Source organism: Amblyomma maculatum, chromosome 10 (genome assembly GCF_055883805.1).
Source record: "Amblyomma maculatum isolate TAMU_Amacu chromosome 10, ASM5588380v1, whole genome shotgun sequence".
NCBI classification, from domain to species: domain Eukaryota; kingdom Metazoa; phylum Arthropoda; class Arachnida; order Ixodida; family Ixodidae; genus Amblyomma; species Amblyomma maculatum.
In genome coordinates this window covers 73,678,591-73,699,561 of record NC_139353.1, presented here as the reverse complement: position 1 = coordinate 73,699,561, position 20,971 = coordinate 73,678,591, and the positions used below count along the sequence as shown (strand labels likewise).

Here is a 20,971-nt window from a genome sequence, read left to right as displayed (position 1 = left end):
GTATACACACTCACAACCCACATCTACACAAAGGAAACAACCTCTCAAGACAACTGGTATAATAGTTGGCTTTAATCTCTCAAATATTATAACAAGTTCTGGTAACAAAAAAAGATGCCTAGTCACACTGAACACTTGTAAAAATAAAAAAAAAGTCACCTGTTGCTTAAGGACAAGATTATCAGGGATCAGGCAAGAATGCCAATATCAGGTAGCAAGAAAATCTCGAACGCAGCCAGATAGCCATATCACAAGGACCGCAGCGATAAATTAAACCAACACCATTGCTGCCAAGAATTTCATGCAATCTGTAGCCATCTGGCCGATTTCTTAAAGGGCCATTAGAAAAAAAACTAATCTCGTACTTACTGACGTGGTTTATGCATTACACGTACACAATATGAAGATAAATGGCCTTCTTTACTATGGCCTCGTCGCGACTGCAGTGCATAAATCATGCCTGAGAGCTCAGAAGAACAGATAGTGATTTTAAATTTACTGACACTTGTTGAAATAAATTCACTGCGTCAAATAAAATTTGGCCTGTATAATATATCTAAAAACAAAACAGCATTCTAGTTGGAAAAAGTGAAAAATACCCTGAACAGCTCGAAGCATATAAATTCTTTTAACTGCTGTAACTTACAAAGCTCCTTATTGTTACAAGTAACGGGAAGCCATCGACAACATATGGTACCGGTTTGAAGAAAAAAGAAAATACTGGACATTTTGTGAGAGAACTGCAAACAAAGGCATCGCAATATAGGAACTGTTATATAATAAGAAGAATACATCAAGATAGAAATGGAGAAGTTACACATTGTTCGTTGAACATTACAAACCAAAATGCTATGCGGAGAACAGCCTAAACGACTTTCAAAAGAACTAGCTTGCCAATTGCACTAGGAAAGTTTTGTGTACCTAAGACTGAGTGCAGAACCAGCAGTCCGAGTTTTAGACTTATCTTTTGTTTTCTAATTGGTCAGACCGCATTGTGGGATAGTCTTTTCAAAAGGGTGCAGCCTTACCATCACCAGCATATCAAAAATATATACTAATCATTTAAATCTCATGACAAGGGCGGGCCTAGCAACAGATACAGCTATGCCGTACAAACAGCCAAAGGGGAAAATGCAATGGGCACCTGGAAATTCATATACTTATGTACGCTATGATATACACAGAGGCCCATACATCTCTATAAAATATATTTACTTCCTATTGAAGTTAAGTAGTAACACTTGAATATAAAGAAAAGCACACATTTTCATCAGTGGAACTCATATCTTGGAATAGTACTATGTAGGGGATGTTCCCATAAAACAGCAGGTGTGTGGACACCCATTTTCTTAGGCTGTAGGGTAGCCAATTCTCAGGCTGTGGGGTAGCCGATGCCAACACTGTGTCCAACGTGTTCGTCCATGGTGAGAGCCTTGACAAGGATCTCGGCCAGGTCAAACTTAGAGATGGCTCTTCCAACTGCAGCATCATTTACCATCTTGTAGCCCCCACGTGCTGGCTCGTCTGTGGAATCAAATTTAATGAGAGAAATTCCGTCAGAAAGAGCAATACAGTGACAGATTGAGAATTCTGCCATAAAATGTTGGCCACGAAATGGTTTACCGTCATTGTATGTTTTTTATTTTGCTTTATGCACGTTAAATGTTTGCAGCCTATGTTTAATGAAGGCCATAGGAATGCTTCACCATGGTGGTATAGTGGGGTTAAGATGCCCGACCACTGGTCCGGATTACCCAAGTTCGAACCTGACTGCCGCCGGCTGGCCTTCGATGGAGGCGAAACGAAGAAGAGGCGTCCATGTGGTGTGCAATGTCAGTGCACATTAAAGTTCTCCAGGTGGTTGAAATTACTCCGGAGCCCTCCACAGTGACTCCCCTTTCTCTCTTTCCACTTTCACGCCCCACCTTCCTCTCATCTCTTACTGCATGATTCAGGTGTCCACAGAGCAAGTGTGACAGATGCTGCGCCTTTCCTAACATCCAATTATTATAATTATTATTATGCCGTAAGAACCAATGCAGCAAGCAGGTTCTATAACATGACTTGAAAACTCATCTCACCATGTGTAAAAGTTTTTATCTTTGTCCTGTGTGGGCCAGTTAACAGAAAGGAAGAAAACAGAAGTGGAAGGAAGGCACCATGCCTTTAATGGCACCTAAGCAACTTCAATTTTTTTCGCCACTATGATTGCAGTGAAATTCAAACACTGTTTCCAAGGGCACAGTGCTCTGCTTGAAGACTATTACAAGTAGTTTTGTGCAGCAATCACACACAGCCACCAGCTTATAATGTTAGAAATTAACTAGCCCAAGTCAAACTGAATATCAGTAGACATACAGTATTGATGGCGAAAAATCAAGAGATGTATACTGGCATCACACTTCTGGAAGAAAGGCTAAACCGTCTAATAGGCCAGCAGGTCACGTGTCAGAGACCTGTACCCAAGAACAAAACTGAACACTTTCCCTCGACTTTGCAATGCTTGAAACAGGCACCATATCATATGGCCCTTGCTCAAACTTGAAACCAATTTATTTCCATCAGCAGCAAACTGAAACCCTTAAAACTTCTGAGACTATATTGCCATCTAAACATGGGAGCACAAGTGATGAAGAAGACCTGCATGCAACACATGGGGAAATGCAAACTGCAATACAAATTATCCCTTTCGTGTCATCTATGTTCACATATCAGGACACAACCTAAACCCAATCATGTTTTTCATTACAAAGTGCATCAATGCCTTCAGATTTCACACACTTATTATCTTGATCCTCCCTGTCAACTCTGTGGCAACATCCTTGCAGCTACAGCAAAATTTGTAAAAAAAAAAAAAAAGGAACCCACCATGGATGCTGCAGTGTTTTGTCGTGCAATGAGTAAGTAGACCTCAATTTCTCATCATTTCTCATCAAATGAATATTAATGATAAAATTTGTCCAGCAGAACATGCCAACAGGTTAATATAGAACCGGTCCATGAATTTTGGGCAAGCATAGTAGCAAATGAGTGTACTGCTTGTAGGTATTCAAAAGCGTTTATCTACAGGAGGAAGATGATTACAGAGGTGATGTATTGCTCAAGAAAATCCCCAATGAAGGTTTCTCTGATTTGAAGATGCTTCATTGCACTGTCACATTTTGAAGATGCTTCATTGCACTGTCCACGCAATTAAAGCATTGTGTTTATGAGTGCAGTGCGGTCAATGAATTGAAAAATTTACAGTGTCGATTTGCATTTGAAATTTAGAATATTTGCACACTTTTAATTTTTAAACTAGTTTTCCAGGGGTGCTTCAGGGGCATTCTCTTCACTAGTAATCAAAATCTCCACAACTGAACAGAGTTTCAACTGTCAGAATGACCGAATACTACTGAATGAACGCATGCAGTTACCGAATTTCATTGTTTCGAAGAATAGCCTTCGTACTCTGCTAATCTGAACCTGCTTGGCTTCTCTATGTGATCAGAGTTTGACAGTAAGGTCTGCAGCAACCTTCACAACTGTTTGGAGTCTGAAGAGTCAGAAAGAAACCACCTACGTTCCATTGCCAAGAAGCCATAAGGGCATAAGGTCGAAAGGTTGAACTCTCAACTTGCATATAGCTATTTAGCTTTTGTCCTTAGTGTTCATATAAAGTGCTTACTACATCTTCTGCTCATATTTCACTTAGTTCTGTTCTTAAGGTCAAGATACCACCCGCGAGGACCTTCTCCGCAGTCTGTATAAGTTATCTTTTCAAATCTTTAAGCTTTACCTGCATTACATTATGTATCCCTCCTCCACAAATAAAAATACAGCATTTGGCCTCTGGTCTAAGAAGCCTTTAAGAATGTTGCAGGACAAAACTGCAATGCAGTAATAAAATGAGCACAAATTTGTGAATAAAATCTATGAATGATGTTGCTGTATTGCGACAGGCGGGGGCACGAGGTAGGAAGGCCGTTGGCCAAGATGTACCTGCAATGTGTGGTGGGAAGATGGCGATCCACTCCCGGTCGCAGGCCTGCAGCGCTTTGTACATGCGCTCGTGGTCCTCGGTCAATGGTATGAACTGCGTTGGCACCTTGGCACGCTCCCAGAACAGGAACGCTGCAAGCGCATGAATTGTGATGGTGGCTTACAGCAACAAGTACTACTATGGGCACAGGCAAGAGGTAGTGCACTTTAATTGCACAATGAACACAAATAAGTTCTGCAGAGCAAGCATTAGACAAAGTACAAGTGCCAAATTGCAATCGGAAATATGATTCTCACATCACACTCACAAATTGACATCTGATCTAAGACATAATGCTACAGATATTAGCCAAATGATGTATCTATTTGTCCCTGTTATGAATCCACAGTAAAACTGCAACCCTAAAGATGCACTAAATGCACTAATCAGTGCCGTGCTGCTCTACCTCCTAGCCAAGTGTCTCAGTAAACTTAGGGTCATATGGTTTCTTCCATTCCCTCCAGCTAAGTAATGGACACTCCATACCATCACGATCATGTCTTTCCTCACTTCATGAGCCAATGCAAAGTGGCAGCATTGAATATTATGAGTAATCTGGGCTTGACCTAACAGATTGGCTAATATGCAATGCCTCCAGCAAATAAAAATAGGAAGCTGAAATTTTGACCACTGCAGCCACAAAGTAACTAGCAATGAAAGTAACTGTGCCACTGCCACCACTTCTGCCATATCTTGTACTACAGCATCCAAAATATAGCGCACAAGCAACTAGAAGGCAGTACTATGTCAACCACATAAATTTCAGCATTGAACGACAACACAAATGTGCACAAAAGAGCTGCACATAGAAACTGTGCCGATGCACTAGATAATCTTGTGATGACTGCTTTTACTGCATTGCTGAAATATTGGGCAGTTTTTCCTCCAAGAGTTGCAGCTGGCAGCGACTGGCACAACAAGACTATGGTATTGCGGCTGCACTGCTTTGCGACATTTTGAATGGCAGCCCTCGTTGAATGGCCTATAGATTGTGGGCGATTCCTCTACCCGAGGGAGACGCAAGACACACATGCAGCAGGCAGTGAAGCAAACATTTTTATCTCACTCAGGAGCAAGCAGATCGGCGGGTCAGGGGTCGTGCCGTTGTCCGGTCGGGAGAGCAGCTAGGAAGAGGGCAGCAAGCGGGCAGCAGGAGAGCGAAGAGGGAGCGAGACGCCCGCGCGCCTCACTTAATGGGGTTTGAGGGGGGCCGGTTTCCTCGTCGCCGGGAGAGGAGAGGAGCAATGGTACAGTGCACAGGGAGTGCCGGGAAATCGCGAGCCCTTCAAATGTGGCTGGTGCGCTGTGCTGCCTCGTGCTTGGAGCAGGGCCACACAAGATATTTACAGAGGCCAAAATCTGACTGCTTTTCGTTCTTACAAACCGCATTTGGTAACACAAAAAAAAAAATCAAGCAGAAAACACCAGTGAACAGTGCAGCAGGCATGTACACATCCAACAGCATGGTGTGCTTAAAAATATTTGCAGCAAGGTCAACCTAGCAGTGGTGCCACTGTCACTCGACTAATGTGGACCAGCAGCAAGCAGCGTTTAATGCATGTGGCGGCGGTTTGTCTCCAAGTTACCGGCAGGTTTTCTGGCAAAAAAAAAAAGTGTCTAGACTAGAGTAGTTTTTAGCGTGTAACCGGCGAATGGTGCAGGAAAGAACTGCGGATTGTAGAAAAACAAGGCCTGCAACCACACCTCTTCCGGATTTGCTGACATCGTTTTGCGTGTGTTTTACATGTACGGCACTCACACATCTCATGTTTTCACTGCGTCACACTTCCCTTATGATAGTCATGTTTTTTGTTTGGCTGTTTATCAGGTTGCACCTCAGCCTCCTCTATTTATGCAAGGTGAAGTCACTGTGCCTCTCATCCATGACACACATACTACAGGGCATGACGAACCTCAGAACGATATGCCAGTCGCTGTGCTAGATCCTTCCAAGTCCACGCACATGCAAATTTTGCGCTCTGACCTGTCTCACCGAGGGGGACTTGGCCAGGTTCCCTATACCATCCTTGATTCGGGGACTAAGTTGACTAAATATAGCCTCGACAGGGTGAATTTCCTACAAATTGTGAGTGTGTATCACGACAACACGAGCACTGCACAATTTTGTATCTTTATGCTCAACCACTCCTGTATTGGCCCTCTCTAGGGCTTGCAGCATAATAAACAAACAAACAAACTGCATCGAACCGCTTCCCCAATACAGGATCCCACCAACCCTGTAAAGGAATTCTGGCTACACAGGAAGGAAAGGTGACTGTTCATGTGTAGCATGTTGAATGGACTGAATTCGCTACACTCACTACGAGGTGAGTGCTTTTTTCAGCTAATATCAGTTAATGGCACAGTGGCGCTTGTTCTCACTTTGTGCATGGTGGTCCATGCCACACCTGCCCCAATGGCCCACGGCCATGTTTTGCAGTCTGGCATTGGTGGTGTGAGGTGGTGCGACATGACAAAAGCATGGCTCTAGCGCAGATACGATCAAACATTGCCACTTCCAAGCATAATATGAGAAGCAAAGAATTTCATGACTTTGGGGGCCAGTTTTTTGTACGAGTGTGCTCTTTTTCAGTTTTTTTTTCTTTTTTGCAAAATGGCCCTAAGGCAAAATATGTGAAATCATGTACAGAATTTCCTAGCAGGAATCGGCGCAGGAATCAGTGCAGGCTCCTGCTCTTAATTGTAGTCAGTCACCCACTTGAGGAATTCCTTTTTCCTTTTCACCGTTAGTCCCACTTCCTTCAGAATTCCTATCCTCATGCCCTTGTCCCTGTAGAAGCCTATAGCAGATGGTGAATGTCCACCTCTGAAGCTGGCATGGGAACACTTAGGGCAGGTGATGGGTACTATGTCGTCTTGAGAGCCCCATTGGCGCATGACCAATGGGGTAAGGGTCGACAGCTCTTCCAATTTAGTAATGACGGAGGGGAAAAAGTGCACGGGGGGAACGAAGGCACGTGTACTTTTCCTTAAAGAGGATACTAAGATGGGGAGAGTGGAGAAGGCATCAAACGGGAGCGGGTGCATTGGTGTTTGGAACTTAATGTGTAATGTTGTCAACTTTTTCTCTGCCCATCGTTCGTTCTCAGCATCGCCTCCTGTCCAGTGTATTTGGATGTGTACCTTTGCTTTCTTATCGGATGTACGGATCTCCTGGGTTAGTGCCTTTGTCACACTTCTCAGTTATTTAAGGAGTCTATATAGATGTGAGCTTTTGCTATAGAACATTTTATTTATGGCCTCCATAGAATCACGGATTGCATAAAGCTCTATCACAAGCATGCCCGAGTGTTCGGATACATATTCTTCATTGAATTCCTGTTCATTATTTCCAACTTCGCCCATTGTGACCTTGCCTGTCTTTGGAATTGTGTACAGTGGGCTGTAGCACCTATTGAACAAGACATCTTACCATCTCCATTCGGGCTTCTCTTCCCCCTGAGAAAATAATTTTATCAAGCCTAAGGAAATCATGGCTACTTTTTCATCCTATGCAGGCATTGTGTTCTTTTGCCTGATTCATGAATATCTAGGCCAAGGACTTTAACTTGTCCATCTCTTGTAATGCACGATTTCGATCCTTAAGCGTGAATCTTTCTGCTGCCAATCGTTTTCTTCCTTTGTTGTTTGCAACATGAATACTAAAGCTGGGCTCCTGGGGCGACAGAACCAGATCTGCATTACGAACATACAAATCATGATATTGTCTGCGTAAGTAATGAACTGCACCTCTGGTATTTCAGCCAATTTCCATGCCAATAGAATGAGTGTGATGTTAAATAGTGAATGTGCTATTTTGTTTTCTTCTTTTTTTTTTTGCAGTCCACAGACTGTTTGGTTATTTGCACAATTTTCTGGCTCCCAATGAGCCCCACTGTCTACAAATGGGCATTGAAATGCAGGAAAGATTTCACAACAACAGTTCTCTGTCCCTCTAAGTAACGAAAAGTAACTACAGGACCAAAGAGATATAGTGCCTTCAGAAAGCTATGTGCTGCTAGGGTATGCGTGGATACCCCGATATACTGAACGCCAAATCGCATATGCCTTTGCCCCACACTATCTTCTCACTCTGTCCTGCTGAATTAATGCCTAGCTGCAAGCTTCAACCCCTGTTATGGTGGCGAAGTTCAGAGCCATAAAGGTATGCTTGATGAATAGTATTAGTCATGCTGAAAACATGATCAACAAATAAAAGGCATAAAACTTTGATGATGACTGAATGCCGAGGCCGAGTCATGGTGCTAAGTGCTCAAGAGTAACAAAAGATCAGTGACTGCAGTGAGAGATCTGCCTTGTCACTTATTTATCTTTCCTTGTGCTCCCATCTGTCACATATGGCGAAATTCTGAAGTCCCCGATAGTATTCTTTCAGATGCCCAATAAAGTTTAATATTAAAGGCTTACATGATACGCAGACCGAGATGCGCTTGACACCGTGATCAGACATCGACTGCAGGATGTTCTTCAGCCCATCGGACAAAGCTGTTGTTGGATCTGAAAAGGATGTGCAAAGGGCATCAGGCTTCCTCTTCACTGCTGGATGAAGAAGCTGAGGCAGCAACTACCGACACAAATCTAATCTTTTGACTTAAATTTTGTGGGTGGCTCAAGAAATGATAAAAGAAACAGGTGATTAACCTATAGCCTGCCTATAAACTTGTGGGGTGATTGGTTGCGGTGTTAGTATTGTGCTCTCGTGCAGTTGCCAACAAAGTGGATCTGTTCGCATCACCGCAGGATCAAAGCCCAGTCTCGGCGCAGTTGCGGCCGTGTTTATTTTATTTCTTTTAAGGTCAGAGCCCTTCCCCTCCATGTTGGCAGTCCCCTTTTCCCCAAGTGGCACAGCTGGCAGTAACCACGTACACACAGGCTGGCTTAGAGGCTCACTGTGGCATTTAATGATGCAGCATTAAAACTGAGGGTGCAGGCTTTATGCCAATTTAACTGGAGGGGGTTCGTTTACCGCAACCTCGAAATAAATTTCTTTCAACATTAAAATGATAACTGTTTGCAGAGTTAAACAAGTTTGTATACCTACTCACTTTAGGCAAGAGGGTGGGTTCTACGAGGGGATGTTTTGCTTTTCTTTTTCTATTGCAGCGGTAGAATTTTAGGTGCGAGTTGCATGCAAAGGTTGTATTACATCATACGCGCGAAAACATGGTGATTCAATTTTCAAGACAAGTTCCGCTTGGTACCTATTGTATGGATTGTTCATCCAAAATTTCCCGTTTGCGAAGTCCTCTGACGGCAGAAACAGCTCCCGGAATTAAGCAAAAGCGGTGCTAAATATCAGAGAAAATGCAGCCTATAGGAGTTCCAAGGTCACCGAGTTGGGATAGTTATTCTTCATTCTTTCCATTCCAAAGAGAAGACAATTGAGCCTGAAAGTTTCAACTAACAAAGTGATCTGCCCATCATGAATGAACGAATTATGCTTGATGTAGGGCCGACAACAGTTTGAGTTAATGCTCATTATACTGTGCATCTCATTTTTACATGAATGAACGAATTATGCTTGATGTAGGGCCGACAACAGTTTGAGTTAATGCTCATTATACATATTCCTCATCTCATTTTTACAATAAGTATACATAGTTTCAGTACATAGTTCTCTTTGCATCCTTGGTATTTTTAGTATGCTTGGTACCTTTACTTGCATCAAAAAAGAGCAAAAACGGCAAGGAAAGTACATCAAATTTTCTCAAAACTCGGCCAATCATTGGCTGAAATTTATCAGTGCTTCATATCATCAATTCGATTGTTTAACAAGGAGTATGGTGTGAAGTCCTTCACCCGGCACAGTAACTGACGAAGGAAAGCAGGCTGATAATGGTCGGCCCTTCGTCTGTAGTAATAAATCATGGACCTGGCACGTGTAACAAGAAATGAAATTTTTTCACTTCATTTAACACAACCCGAGCAACATAAATACTGGAAACAACAAATTAAAGTATTTTGTTAACAACTTGATTGCATTGACGCATGTGAAACTTTGTCTTCACCTTCGTCTGCAGTAATAAATCATGGACCGGGCACGTGTAACAAGAAATGAAATTTTTTCACTTCATTTAACACAACCCGAGCAACATAAATACTGGAAACAACAAATTAAAGTATTTTGTTAACAACTTGATTGCATTGACGCATGTGAAACTTTGTCTTCACCTTCGTCTGCAGTAATAAATCATGGACCGGGCACGTGTAACAAGAAATGAAATTTTTTCACTTCATTTAACACAACCCGAGCAACATAAATACTGGAAACAACAAATTAAAGTATTTTGTTAACAACTTGATTGCATTGACGCATGTGAAACTTTGTCAAGGAATGCAGTGTCAAAAATGCTTGGTCTGTGTAAGCTGGTGTCGTAGGCAGACTTCTCTAATCATTTAACCCCACAGGAGACAAACCCAAAGCAAGGGGAAAGCCTGCAACCACTGGAAAGCCGGAAGGCACCCAGTGGCATTGGGGATCGAAATTTGTACTTTCTACATACAGTGCAGATGCTCGAATGAAATGACAGTATTTCAGGATACAAGAGACGCCTGAACAATTATACAGATAATTAAAGAAAGCAGAGTACTTGGCATTTGTAGGTGGACACACAGCATCAATCAAGCTGGAAAAGTTTAAGAAAGGTGTGTAAATTTAAACAATTCATTGGTTAAAAGCCACAGAGCAGAACAAGCACTCACTCAAGTCATTCCTTGTGCCCAGGACCACCACGACACCATCTTGGCCTTGGATGGCCTTATCGACGTCTTCCTTCTTCAGCACATCCCCGACCACCACGTGGTGGGCTGCACTTTCTTTGGGAAGCCTCGAGGCATCTCGCACCAGCACCGTCACTTCATACCCTGCGTGACAATTTGAAAACCTAATGCTCAGGAGGAAAACATAAGTGTGCCATAGTATATTGGGAGAATGAGAAGTTAATACAATACTGCAAGCAAGGAGCCAACCCCTGGAAGTTCAAACCGTTATACGAGATAATGTACTACTATCACTGGTACAATATGCCAGGCTTACTGCATGAAGAGGTCGCAAAGTTAAATCTCATTACAAGAGACACTTGGTTAAAAGAGACATTTGAAAATGGTTTGGTTGGCTTTCCTATGTCTGCCATGTTAACAACATTGCATACAAGAGACATGGTTACAAGAGACACTCGGTTACTAAGGACAACCTTTTCAGGTTCCTAGAGTAAATTCTTCACTATTTAGAAGAGACAAAACCCAGGTATGGTCATACAATGCAGCTGAAGCGTACCAACTCATACATGATGCACTTCAGATTGCCTTAGCTAAATTCTGTTCTATATCAGCATTCAAGAGACTGCTGAGGTACCAGAATATTTTGAGGAACTCGTATCTGCAAATGTGGATCTTGTGTGCTCCCGAGGAGCTTACAGAATGTGCAATTCTCACGCAAATAAATGGTACATGTGCCATACAGGATGACTAGGAGGACATTTCAGAGGAAAAGTATCAGCATCTGAGGGTGATGAGCATGTGAGAGTGCTTCAAAGGTATTAGAGCAAGAGGAAGGCTCGCAAAATGAAGTGCTTTACCTCCAGAATTTGGGAAGGAATAAATACACTCTGGACTCACAAAAATACATACAAGTATGAATAACTTCTTCAAGCTTTCCTGAACAATTTCCTGTTAATGCGTGTGAATGCATTTATATGCTGATGTGCAGTAAACTGATCAATACAGAGCTTTTAGAATGTTTGGTTACAAGAGACCTTGCTTACAAGAAATCTTTTTTGGGTCCCTTGACTGTCTCTTGTAACGAGGTTTTGTTGGTGAAATAGAGGTTTTGTTAGCAGTAGCTTGACTTTAATTTGTTGGCTCTTGGATCAACATGAGGTTAGGGATGGTGAGCACTGCAAACAGGCTTTAGTTCCGCTTGTATAGGCCTTTTATGACGTCTTGAACAGGTTAGAAAATTAGGTAACACACTGGACAAGCTAATTTCCTTTTTCTGGCTCAGGGAAGTGCACTAACAACAGCAAACTAGACATTTTTTATCATAAGCATAGCTACTCTGTGATAGTGGTGACAATGATGTGCACAATGTCCATACAGTGATAAAAACTACTAGGGTTTTATTGTAGTAAGACTGAGTAATTTTGCTGTAGCGCTGCAACATAAATCCCCCCCCCCCCCAAATTGCAGTAATACATGCTGTAGCGTATTCTCGAAACTTGAACACTAAAATCTTACCCATCAAAGACCACTACTCACTATTTTCCTACAGATCCATCAACTTGCTTCCCTAAACATATATTTCTGGCAATTGAGAGAAAGAACTATAATTCAATTAAGCAATCCAGTGATTGTAGAAGTGTTACCCAAACAATACACAGAAAATGCTAAGCTTAAACTGATAGTAAGCATCTTCGGTAAAAAATTTGTCATGCTAAGCAGAACACGGTAAAATGAAAGTGATCAGGTATCTTTTCAACAACGTGCCCCGAACATTTTATACAAGTTGTGTTGTTTCTTCAAGAGGTACTAAAACAACCATAAGGAATGGTTGCAAGCATTGCCGTGGTACAAGTCAGACATGCATGCTGTTCGCAATTCTCCCAGTGGTCTTTGTATAGTGTGAATGCGTCACAGTTCTAGGGAAAGCCTTCATTGCGGGTTGGATTCAGCGTTGACTAACTCCGCTTTGTAGAAGCCTGCATGCTGACTAAAGCGTGAAATGCTTTTAGCTCATAACAGTGGCATGCTGCCAGTGACCTTCGCACCAGAGCAGAGAGAATCTGAAGGCAAACCTAAGTAAGCCTTGAAGTTTCATGGTGCCTAACGCTGCACTGTCACTGGAACAATGCATGCATGTCTTCCTAGTCTTATGGTGGCCAAAGGCGTGTAACAGTCTATGCTCCGAGCCTTATCAGTGCACGTGCATTCTTGGCAGCAAACGACAAGCGAGGCAACAGCACAGAGTGAGCTGCCGTCACTACAGAATGTGCGTCCAGGCTGTATACACTACATGTCTCACGGTGCTACCCACTGGCATGGAATGCCATCACTCATTGTCATGACAAGAAAATGCACAGAGAGGTGCTGTCCAATATGACACACCGGCGATAAACCAACTTAATGCTTGCATCTACTCTCGATTATAGCAGAGGCAGTGTTTCTATATTTACTACAGCATTTCTGAATGCCATTTCTGTACTGACTGTTTTTACGGTAGATTTTCACTTTGCTGATGTGCATTAAACACGCAAATTTAGATAAACCAACTCTTGGGCTTCTTTCTGTCATTGATGGTTTGCTTGCTTAAAAAGTGATGGTGCAGGCTATAAAGGGTGGCAGTTTGTTGTGACCAAATGGCGTCGAAGTGTTGATATAGTTCCAGCTAGTTAGCCTCGACTAAGAAATGAAGAACATTGGTACAAGCATGTGCCAGCACTGAACCAAGAAACAAAAACACGACATGCACATGGCTGTAACAAACACAACATGTACACCTTTTATTCACCACACAATCGTTGTTTGTCCGAAGGTCTGAATCCACTAAGGCGCACTTCACTCTCCAATATAGTTTGGCTTCCTCTTTTCCTTGAAAGCAGTGAGACCCTCCACCCTGTCCTTTGACTGCGTTACCTGCACATAGTATGCTCTCTCATAGTCCAAGCCATTGCTGATGGGGACATCCATGCCCTTGTTGATGGCCAATTTGGCCATCCTGAGCGCTATCGGTCCCTGTGGCCTGATCTCCTCGGCCAACTTGAGCGCCCTCTGGAAAGCTGCGTCTCCCTCCTTATTCTGTTCGACCACGTAGTTGACTAGGCCAATCTCTTCGGCTTGTTCGCCGTCCAGGACCCTCCCGGTGAAGATGAGCTCCTTGGCCTTGGCCCTGCCGACGACGCGCGGCAGCCTTTGGGTTCCTCCTGCGCCCGGAATGATGGCTAGGGTCGTCTCGACCAGACCCATCTTGGCCGAATTGGAGGCCACTCGCAAGTCACAGGAGAGCGCGAACTCGAGTCCTCCTCCCAGCGCCGCTCCGTCCATCGCAGCGATGGTTGGCACCGGAATGTCGTCCAGGGCGACGGTAGCACCTCGGAGGCGGGCCACGAAGGGCCCCACTTCGCGTACGGGCATGGCTGCGCGCTCCTTGAGGTCGGCGCCCGCGCAAAAGACGCCGGGCACCAGGCTGCGCACGATGAGGACCCGCAGGGAGTCATCGTACTTGAGGCAGTCGAGAGTAGCTTCGAGCTGTTTGAGAAATACGCGTCCGATAGCGTTCTTGGCGCGAGGCCGGTTGAAACCGAGCACTGCGATGCCGGCGTGCTCGCCGCTCAACTTCTCGACAACGATCTCGTCCGCACTTGTGGGGAAGGTCGCCGAGGAGGCGGCCGGTTCTTGTTTCGAGAGGTACCGACGCCCACTGTAGCAGCTGGAACGGAGAGACGGAGCGCGGAGCAACGTGCGGACGAAGAGCGCCGACATCGACACCATGGTTCTTGAGGTGCAGCGCGTGATGCGGTTGGGTGTCTGTCTTTACGAGAATGTAGGCACGCGGCGACCACGCGCGAAACCGCGAACTTTGCTCTCGAGTCTCGCGACGGCAGATAATCGGAGTGTCCACGCCACTGCTGCTGCCGCCGCTACCGGAAAAAAGTGGCACTGAAGGCTAACAAAACTTAAGGGGGCGCACTTTAGGTATACTACTCTCGCTGGCTCTCTCCACCAGGGCATCAGCGCGGCTAACAACCTTCATCCTTTAAGTAGCCCCTTTAGTTTTTTTTCTTTTTCTTTTTTTTTTAGGTTGCAGGCAGTGCAGGTAATTACAGATCGAACTTCTCGGCTTTGGCATTGATTTAAGAGCCGCTGCAGTCAATAAAATAAACAAATATTGAGACGTGATTATTGCGCATCTCGTGCATACTGATACCGCTTCTGACAAAAAAACAAAGCTTCTGTGCCTGACCGATGAATATCAACGTTTAAATTGAATCCGAAGTACCGTAAGCTACAACGAAAGAAAGAGGATGCTCGACCGACTCGGCTGCAGCACAAAGTTTTATTTATTTATTTATTTATTTATTTTTACGCAAGCTTGCCATAAGATAGAAACTCATGTAAATTATTTTCTGTAAGGAACCGGAGCAGGCTCCCGCTCTTATCGTTACAACGCTACAACAACCACTACAACTATACTACAACCTCCCTGAGTCATAGAGTTTCTTACTCTTACCTAGAGGGAAAGCTGTGCTGCCGTCTATGGGATTTTACATGGAGTTTCCAGACGGCCAGTTCAGCCACCATGGGCGCTCAAAGCATCATGGGCCGGAGAGCTACCGAGTGCAGAACTACAACTTTTGGCCAAAACTAATGCAAAGATAAGCGTTGTTCTACCTTAAATAATGTCCTAAGATTGAATATTGTGACTATAAATTGCAAAAAGAGAGAGAAACAGCATGTCAGTGTGATATTTATCCAATATAAGCGAGGGCTCTTTCTCCTATTGGCTTAGTTTTGAGCAGCACAAATACCAATATTTCGCACTTAATAGGCAAAATTTGAAACAGAAAAACGTTATAAAAATATTTATGGTTGTGCGATCACTTAAGGAAGTTTTTGGTGGCATTTGGGGAAACAAAAACCATTTATTGGCGACGTCTGCTTTTGCGCCTTCGCTACTATGGCTTTCGCGGTCTATGTATGCACCTTCAAATGATGATGATGACGAAAAAGAAACATTGCAGTAACGCCACTCCACGTACCCGAGAAAAACCGACTGTCCCGCAACAAGTAGCACACCGGCCCATGATTCTTAGCGCGCCCATGGTGGCTGAAGGGCAGCGCCCTCAGCTTTCCCTCTAGTTAGTGTAAGGAACTCTATGCCCTGAGTAGGGTGCCTTGATGCAGGGCGCCGCAGCGCCGCCACTGTAGGCCTCCACGCGCCGCGGCTGCCACAAAGTTACCCTGGTTACCGCACTATCCATACTACGCCACTGTGAGAGACCGATATGAAAATAAAAACTGTAGCCTGTCAGTTGCCGACGTTCTGGCAAAAAGATTCCTTAGCAGAGCTCGTACAATGCGCAGCAGTATAGATGTTGCTTATACTGCTTATGATGCCTTATACTGCTTATACTGCGGCACTGTACAACTCGCTGCAGTTTAGGTGCGTCGCATCGGCGCCAATGAACTATGTTTTCGCTTTCTAGTTTCATTTGCCTTTCTTGTTTTCTCCGTACGGAGTAGGTATATGCACCTGTTGGCCGCTATACTTACAACTCTCGACCTAAGCGCAGGTGGCTGACGGTTAAATCATAAAAATAAAACGAATCGTCTGAGCAGGGCGGGTCCCGCGGCCGACTGGATTTCAACTGGAATCGCGGTTAAGAACATGCGACGTGTCCTGCACTCAAGGTGTAGATGCTAGAAGATTATACTGAAGATAAAAATTGGCACGTGCAGTATAGACGCTCTAACACACTGGCTATGTTCAATTAACGCTCATAAAAACTGGGAGAAATGAACACGTACGCAAAGTACAAATGATCGCGACATCGTCAAGGTATTCTAAAACCGCTACAGCTTGTTATGCATAACATTAAAAAAATACACGTGCTCCTACATACTATGTTTTTAAGAACACGTCTTGTTCAGAAATCTAAACGTTTATCGTGTTTAGCTTCCACTGATCCAAGTCGCTCTGACCAGCGCTGAGTGGTCGCGTTTTCATACACGCAGTCAGCCAACTTTACAGCGCCCACTTACCATGTTTCAACGCGTAGGCCAGAACTGCCTGCCCTGTAAAACCAGTCGATCCGAACAAAGCTATCTTCTTGATGTTCGGAGCCATTTTGCACGCCTACTTTCGCTGGGGCAGCTGCAGACGATGCTAGATAGTCACGTGATTTTAAATTAAAACTTGCTATTGGCGCAATAAATTTACGAAAACACATTAAACCATTTAAAAAAAAATAAACTATTTTAGCAGGTTTTCTTTTTTTTACCCTTTTGTGAACTGAATTTTGTTTCATAACAAATTGCTCTCACTCGCATCCTAATGGAGAGATGGCGACACAATCGCACTTCTCAAACGAAACCGTTTTGTTTTTGTTTCGAAAGGGGAGGAGGCACAAGCAGGAAAACGACTCGAGGAGCACGTTTGGTGGGTCGCCGGCAGTGCAGGCCGCCAAGCAGGATCTGGTCTCGCCGGCACTTCAAAAGAAACTCCCGTCGCGGTTGTTGCTGCCGGACGGGAAGCAGCAATTTCCATTCCACGAGAGCTGGCGGGCAACAGGCTGTCACTGGAAGGCTAGAAGTAGAAAACGGCTATCACGACGCATATGACCGGAAGCCCAGCCAAGCCCGCAGTCAAGCCTGGTAGCAAGAAGGAGAGAATCCGTTCAGTCAGTCAATCCAGTGGTCAGCTTGGAGCAGTCGTGGACGTCGGTGGATGTCAGGGCAGTGTGTTTTTTGGCTTGTGTGAACCTGTGTTGGTGCAAACGCGGCAGTGATGAGTGGCCTCTGAGTGACCCAAACGTCCTGTGCTTGTTTTCCGTTGCGCGTGGTGCGAGTGATCGTGATCTTGACAAGTGTCCTGTCGCTCCTCGGAGGAATGGATTTGTGAGAGCACCATGCTGAAGGAGCTGGCCGGCCTATGATGGCATCCCTGTCACCATCGGATATTTCACGGCGAAACCCTCAGGATGAGTACGAGCTCGTGCAGCGAGTCGGCAGTGGGACCTACGGCGATGTCTACAAGGTGTGTAGCCTCGGGTGTGCCGACCCGCACCCTTTTTATATATATATTTTTTTTTTACCTCAGCAGCGTCTCTTCAGATGCACGAAGACAACTCGTCTACCCGGTGCAGGCGTAGTTTCTTTTCGATGTCACGAATCAGACCCACATAACTCGCGTCTAACCCCTCGTGCCAACGAAGCGACTTTCCTCCCCCTGACTGCAAAAGTTGGACTCCTCACCTAGTCACCTGAATACGGCTTAGCAACTCGTTTTCTTTTCCCAGTTCTATTTTGTTTCACGCGATTTCGTAATGACCCCTCCCGAGCCTCTGGTTCAACGCGGACCAATAATTGCAAGTTCCTTCTGGCGTCCCTTGCGTCGCCGTCTTCGTCACCATCGGTAACAGGAGTCGTCGAGGCGGCCCGCGTAACCAGTCGGTCAGCTGCCCTCCGCCACTTCTCTTTCGCACCCGAGCCGTGGGATCTCCCGTCTGTATCACGGCGGCTGCTAGGCAAGGCGCTAGCTTTGCTAGGCCTACAACCCTCTCGCCACGGACTGTTGTTGCGCTTCTTTTTGTACGCACAGACTGGCCTTTTCTTGGTTGCACCGTGGTTATTAGCGATCGCTGAAGTCGACAGCGACTTCTCTAACTATGCCGTTGTCCGAAGCGACTCATTTTGCCTTTGCTGTTCGTTTGGCGCGAACCTGCGATCCATGTTGACATCCGTTGAGCGAGTTCGGCCGGTTGATTTATGGAAACTCCTAGGATTTTCGTTCTGCTCTTGTTTCGGAAGGAACCGAAATTGCGTCGCAGTGCTGGATGCTCGCAAATCATATGACTTGCGGGGTCGGTGATTGAATTACACAGCAGGAAAAACGAGATCGGTTTCTGTTTATCTTTTTCTCCTGCTGCCAGGCCCTTGCCGGTGAAATTGGCCCGATAGCGACGGGCGATACGCCGAATCATTGCAATGCCTCTCAGCTCGCTATCGATCATGGTAGAGGCCTCTTTGTGAGATAAGATTGTACAGCGGACACCCGCTGTTGCGATGGTGGCTTTTTTTTTTTTTTTTTTTTTTTTTAGCGGGGTGTGTGTGTGTGTGGGGGGGGGGGGGGGGGGTACTCGTTTTTCTTTTTCTTCTTTTGCCTGGTGGAGAGGAGTGGTTCAAGGAGGAGAGGTGTTTTGCGCCGCGGGGTTTGATGGCGTGCGCGTTTAGTTTACGTTCGCAGAGTCCAAAAAGAGGTTCAGCTGGTTGATTCTCGATTCTTCGAAATTGAATTCCCATCATTATTCGTAGGAAGCCGTGGGGAAAGCCCACTGTTTGAATCATGGCTGATGGTAAAACTTGAACGACGATGCATTGGTTTGGAGAATGTATGAATCCGTAGCATGAATACTGCCAGTGGTACTTAATGACCTTTCCTGACCGCACTCTTTCATTCACACCACACGTGAAGCAGCTGGTTTTAGCTGACACATCAAGTACGTTTTGTGGTGTGCGCAGTTCCCTGTATTTTACACGAACTACGTGGCTTTTAACCACTCACAACTTCGTGTTGTGTCTACTTCCTTGTCCCGTCTCTGGAGCAGTTTTCTACCACTTACAACCAACCCTGCATCATTAGCAAGTCTGTGTTCGTGTTTTTTTTTTTTTTTTTTTTTTAACCAGTAAACGTATTTATAAATACTAAGGCTGTTTACAATACGTGAGAGATTGCACACCTTGGGCTGATTTTTAGTTGTGTGCCTACCAGAAACCGTGCATCTTTGTTGCGACTTTCAACCGAAACTTGTGCAGGCAGTGAAATCTGATGCGATAATGGCTGCAAGTGGTTTTAAACCTCTGTATTCGGTAATATCCCCAGGCTATCCCTGATATCTCTGTTAGTCCATGAGGATTGGCCTCAGGGTATTCGTTCAAAGACGCATTATTTCGTTGTTTAAAGCTTCAAAGGTGCAGCGATCTTTATTGGTGTCTTCTTATTTATTTTTGTTTGTAGGAACTAAAAAAATGAATAAAACGGAGGGATAGGTAACGAGAAGACAAGATCTCTAGTCTGTTTCATTTGCGTCGTTCCTATTTTTCGAGATGCAGTACCACCTAGTCCTCTAAGCTATGTTGCTAGAGGTTATTTTATGTTCTTTCCCTTTTTTTAAACTCATTTAGGGGGCAGTAGTGGCTTTGTGCAGAAATAGAGTTCTTCTGAAAAATGCATATTTGAGATCTGCAGGCGACACGAAGTCTTTGACAGGAAATGGATTCCCCGCCTCATAATTTTTCATCACACTACACCACATGGGCCTCTTCATTTGTGAGCCAGGTTTTCTTCTCCTGGGTATAACTCAACTGCTCCAGAAGACTAGTTTTCAGGATTTTTATGTATCCTGCATCAACTAATATCCTCCTTTTCACTTCAGTTGTCATGCTATCAACTGATAATAGTTCATCAATACACACTTTGCATTGGCCCCTCTCTCTCTTTTTCTCTTTCCATCTTTTACTGTTGCATCTCTGTCTATTTTTCGTATACCAGGACAATGTTCCTTTCAGCTTTGCCCCGGATTAATGTTTCACATTCTAAATCGACAGTAGTTTGTGATCCCCTGGAAGTCCATAGGAGAGCATTGGTTGCATAGGAACTGAAAACAAGAATTGCTTTTACAGAGTTAATTACTTCTGATAGCATGGACTATCTCCATTTAACTTAATATAGGCAAGGCTGTTGGGGCAGCTGTTCAGAAAAACTGCATCCAATTGCAGTGTGTGAGTGGTATATTGTGATATTTGGAAAGCCTGTGTATTCTGGCATTAATTTCAGATGCCTGTGGCCACGCACACCTTGTTTAGTGGAAATGGAGTTCAGATGCTTTCAGCTTTTTTATGTTTCTTGGGGCTAAAAATAGTCAGGCCCATTTTACATCAATAAAATGAAAATTTAAAGGTTGGAGCATAGCAGTGCATAAGACTTAAGGGCTTTTTAATAGCAGTGACATGGTATGACTGCCACAAAAAGAAATGAATGATCCACCCTATCAAAGTTTAGGTGCAGTGCATAAACAGGAAACCCTAAAATGCACAATGTACAGAAACCACAAGGTAAGATCATTCTCATAATTACAGAAGAATTTGTTCCAGAAATGCCACGAGAAAAGGAGTCCTAAGTGTTTGCTACCAGCTCGATGCATCCAGTGGCACAAT

The 20,971-nt window shown here is 44.4% G+C and overlaps 3 protein-coding genes across 13 annotated transcripts in view; 1 reads left to right on the top strand and 2 right to left on the bottom strand.

The window, feature by feature from the left end:
* Positions 1-51: 51 nt before the first annotated feature.
* Positions 52-16,947, bottom strand: LOC146176802 (flavin reductase (NADPH)). Its single transcript, XM_084582974.1, has 5 exons — positions 16,799-16,947; positions 10,745-10,906; positions 8,450-8,539; positions 3,982-4,113; positions 52-1,524 (listed from the first exon to the last, which is right to left on the bottom strand). Exons 1-5 carry the CDS (start codon positions 16,881-16,883, stop codon positions 1,373-1,375), a joined length of 621 nt encoding a protein of 206 aa, XP_084439100.1. The 5' UTR covers positions 16,884-16,947; the 3' UTR covers positions 52-1,372.
* Positions 13,516-14,705, bottom strand: LOC146176803 (methylglutaconyl-CoA hydratase, mitochondrial-like). Its single transcript, XM_084582973.1, has one exon. It carries the CDS (start codon positions 14,525-14,527, stop codon positions 13,595-13,597), a length of 933 nt encoding a protein of 310 aa, XP_084439099.1. The 5' UTR covers positions 14,528-14,705; the 3' UTR covers positions 13,516-13,594.
* Positions 16,948-17,153: 206 nt separating the features above from the next.
* The window catches only part of hppy (MAP4K3-like protein hppy), a 168,827-nt gene continuing 165,009 nt past the window's right edge, over positions 17,154-20,971 (top strand). For 9 of the 11 annotated variants that reach the window (XM_084582969.1, XM_084582971.1, XM_084582968.1 and 6 more), the window contains exon 1: positions 17,154-17,792. In XM_084582969.1, coding sequence (XP_084439095.1) covers positions 17,688-17,792 — 105 coding nt within the window. In that variant the 5' untranslated portion in view covers positions 17,154-17,687. The remainder of the gene's footprint in view (positions 17,793-20,971) is intronic. The other 2 variants (XM_084582972.1, XM_084582970.1) reach the window with 1 other exon arrangement.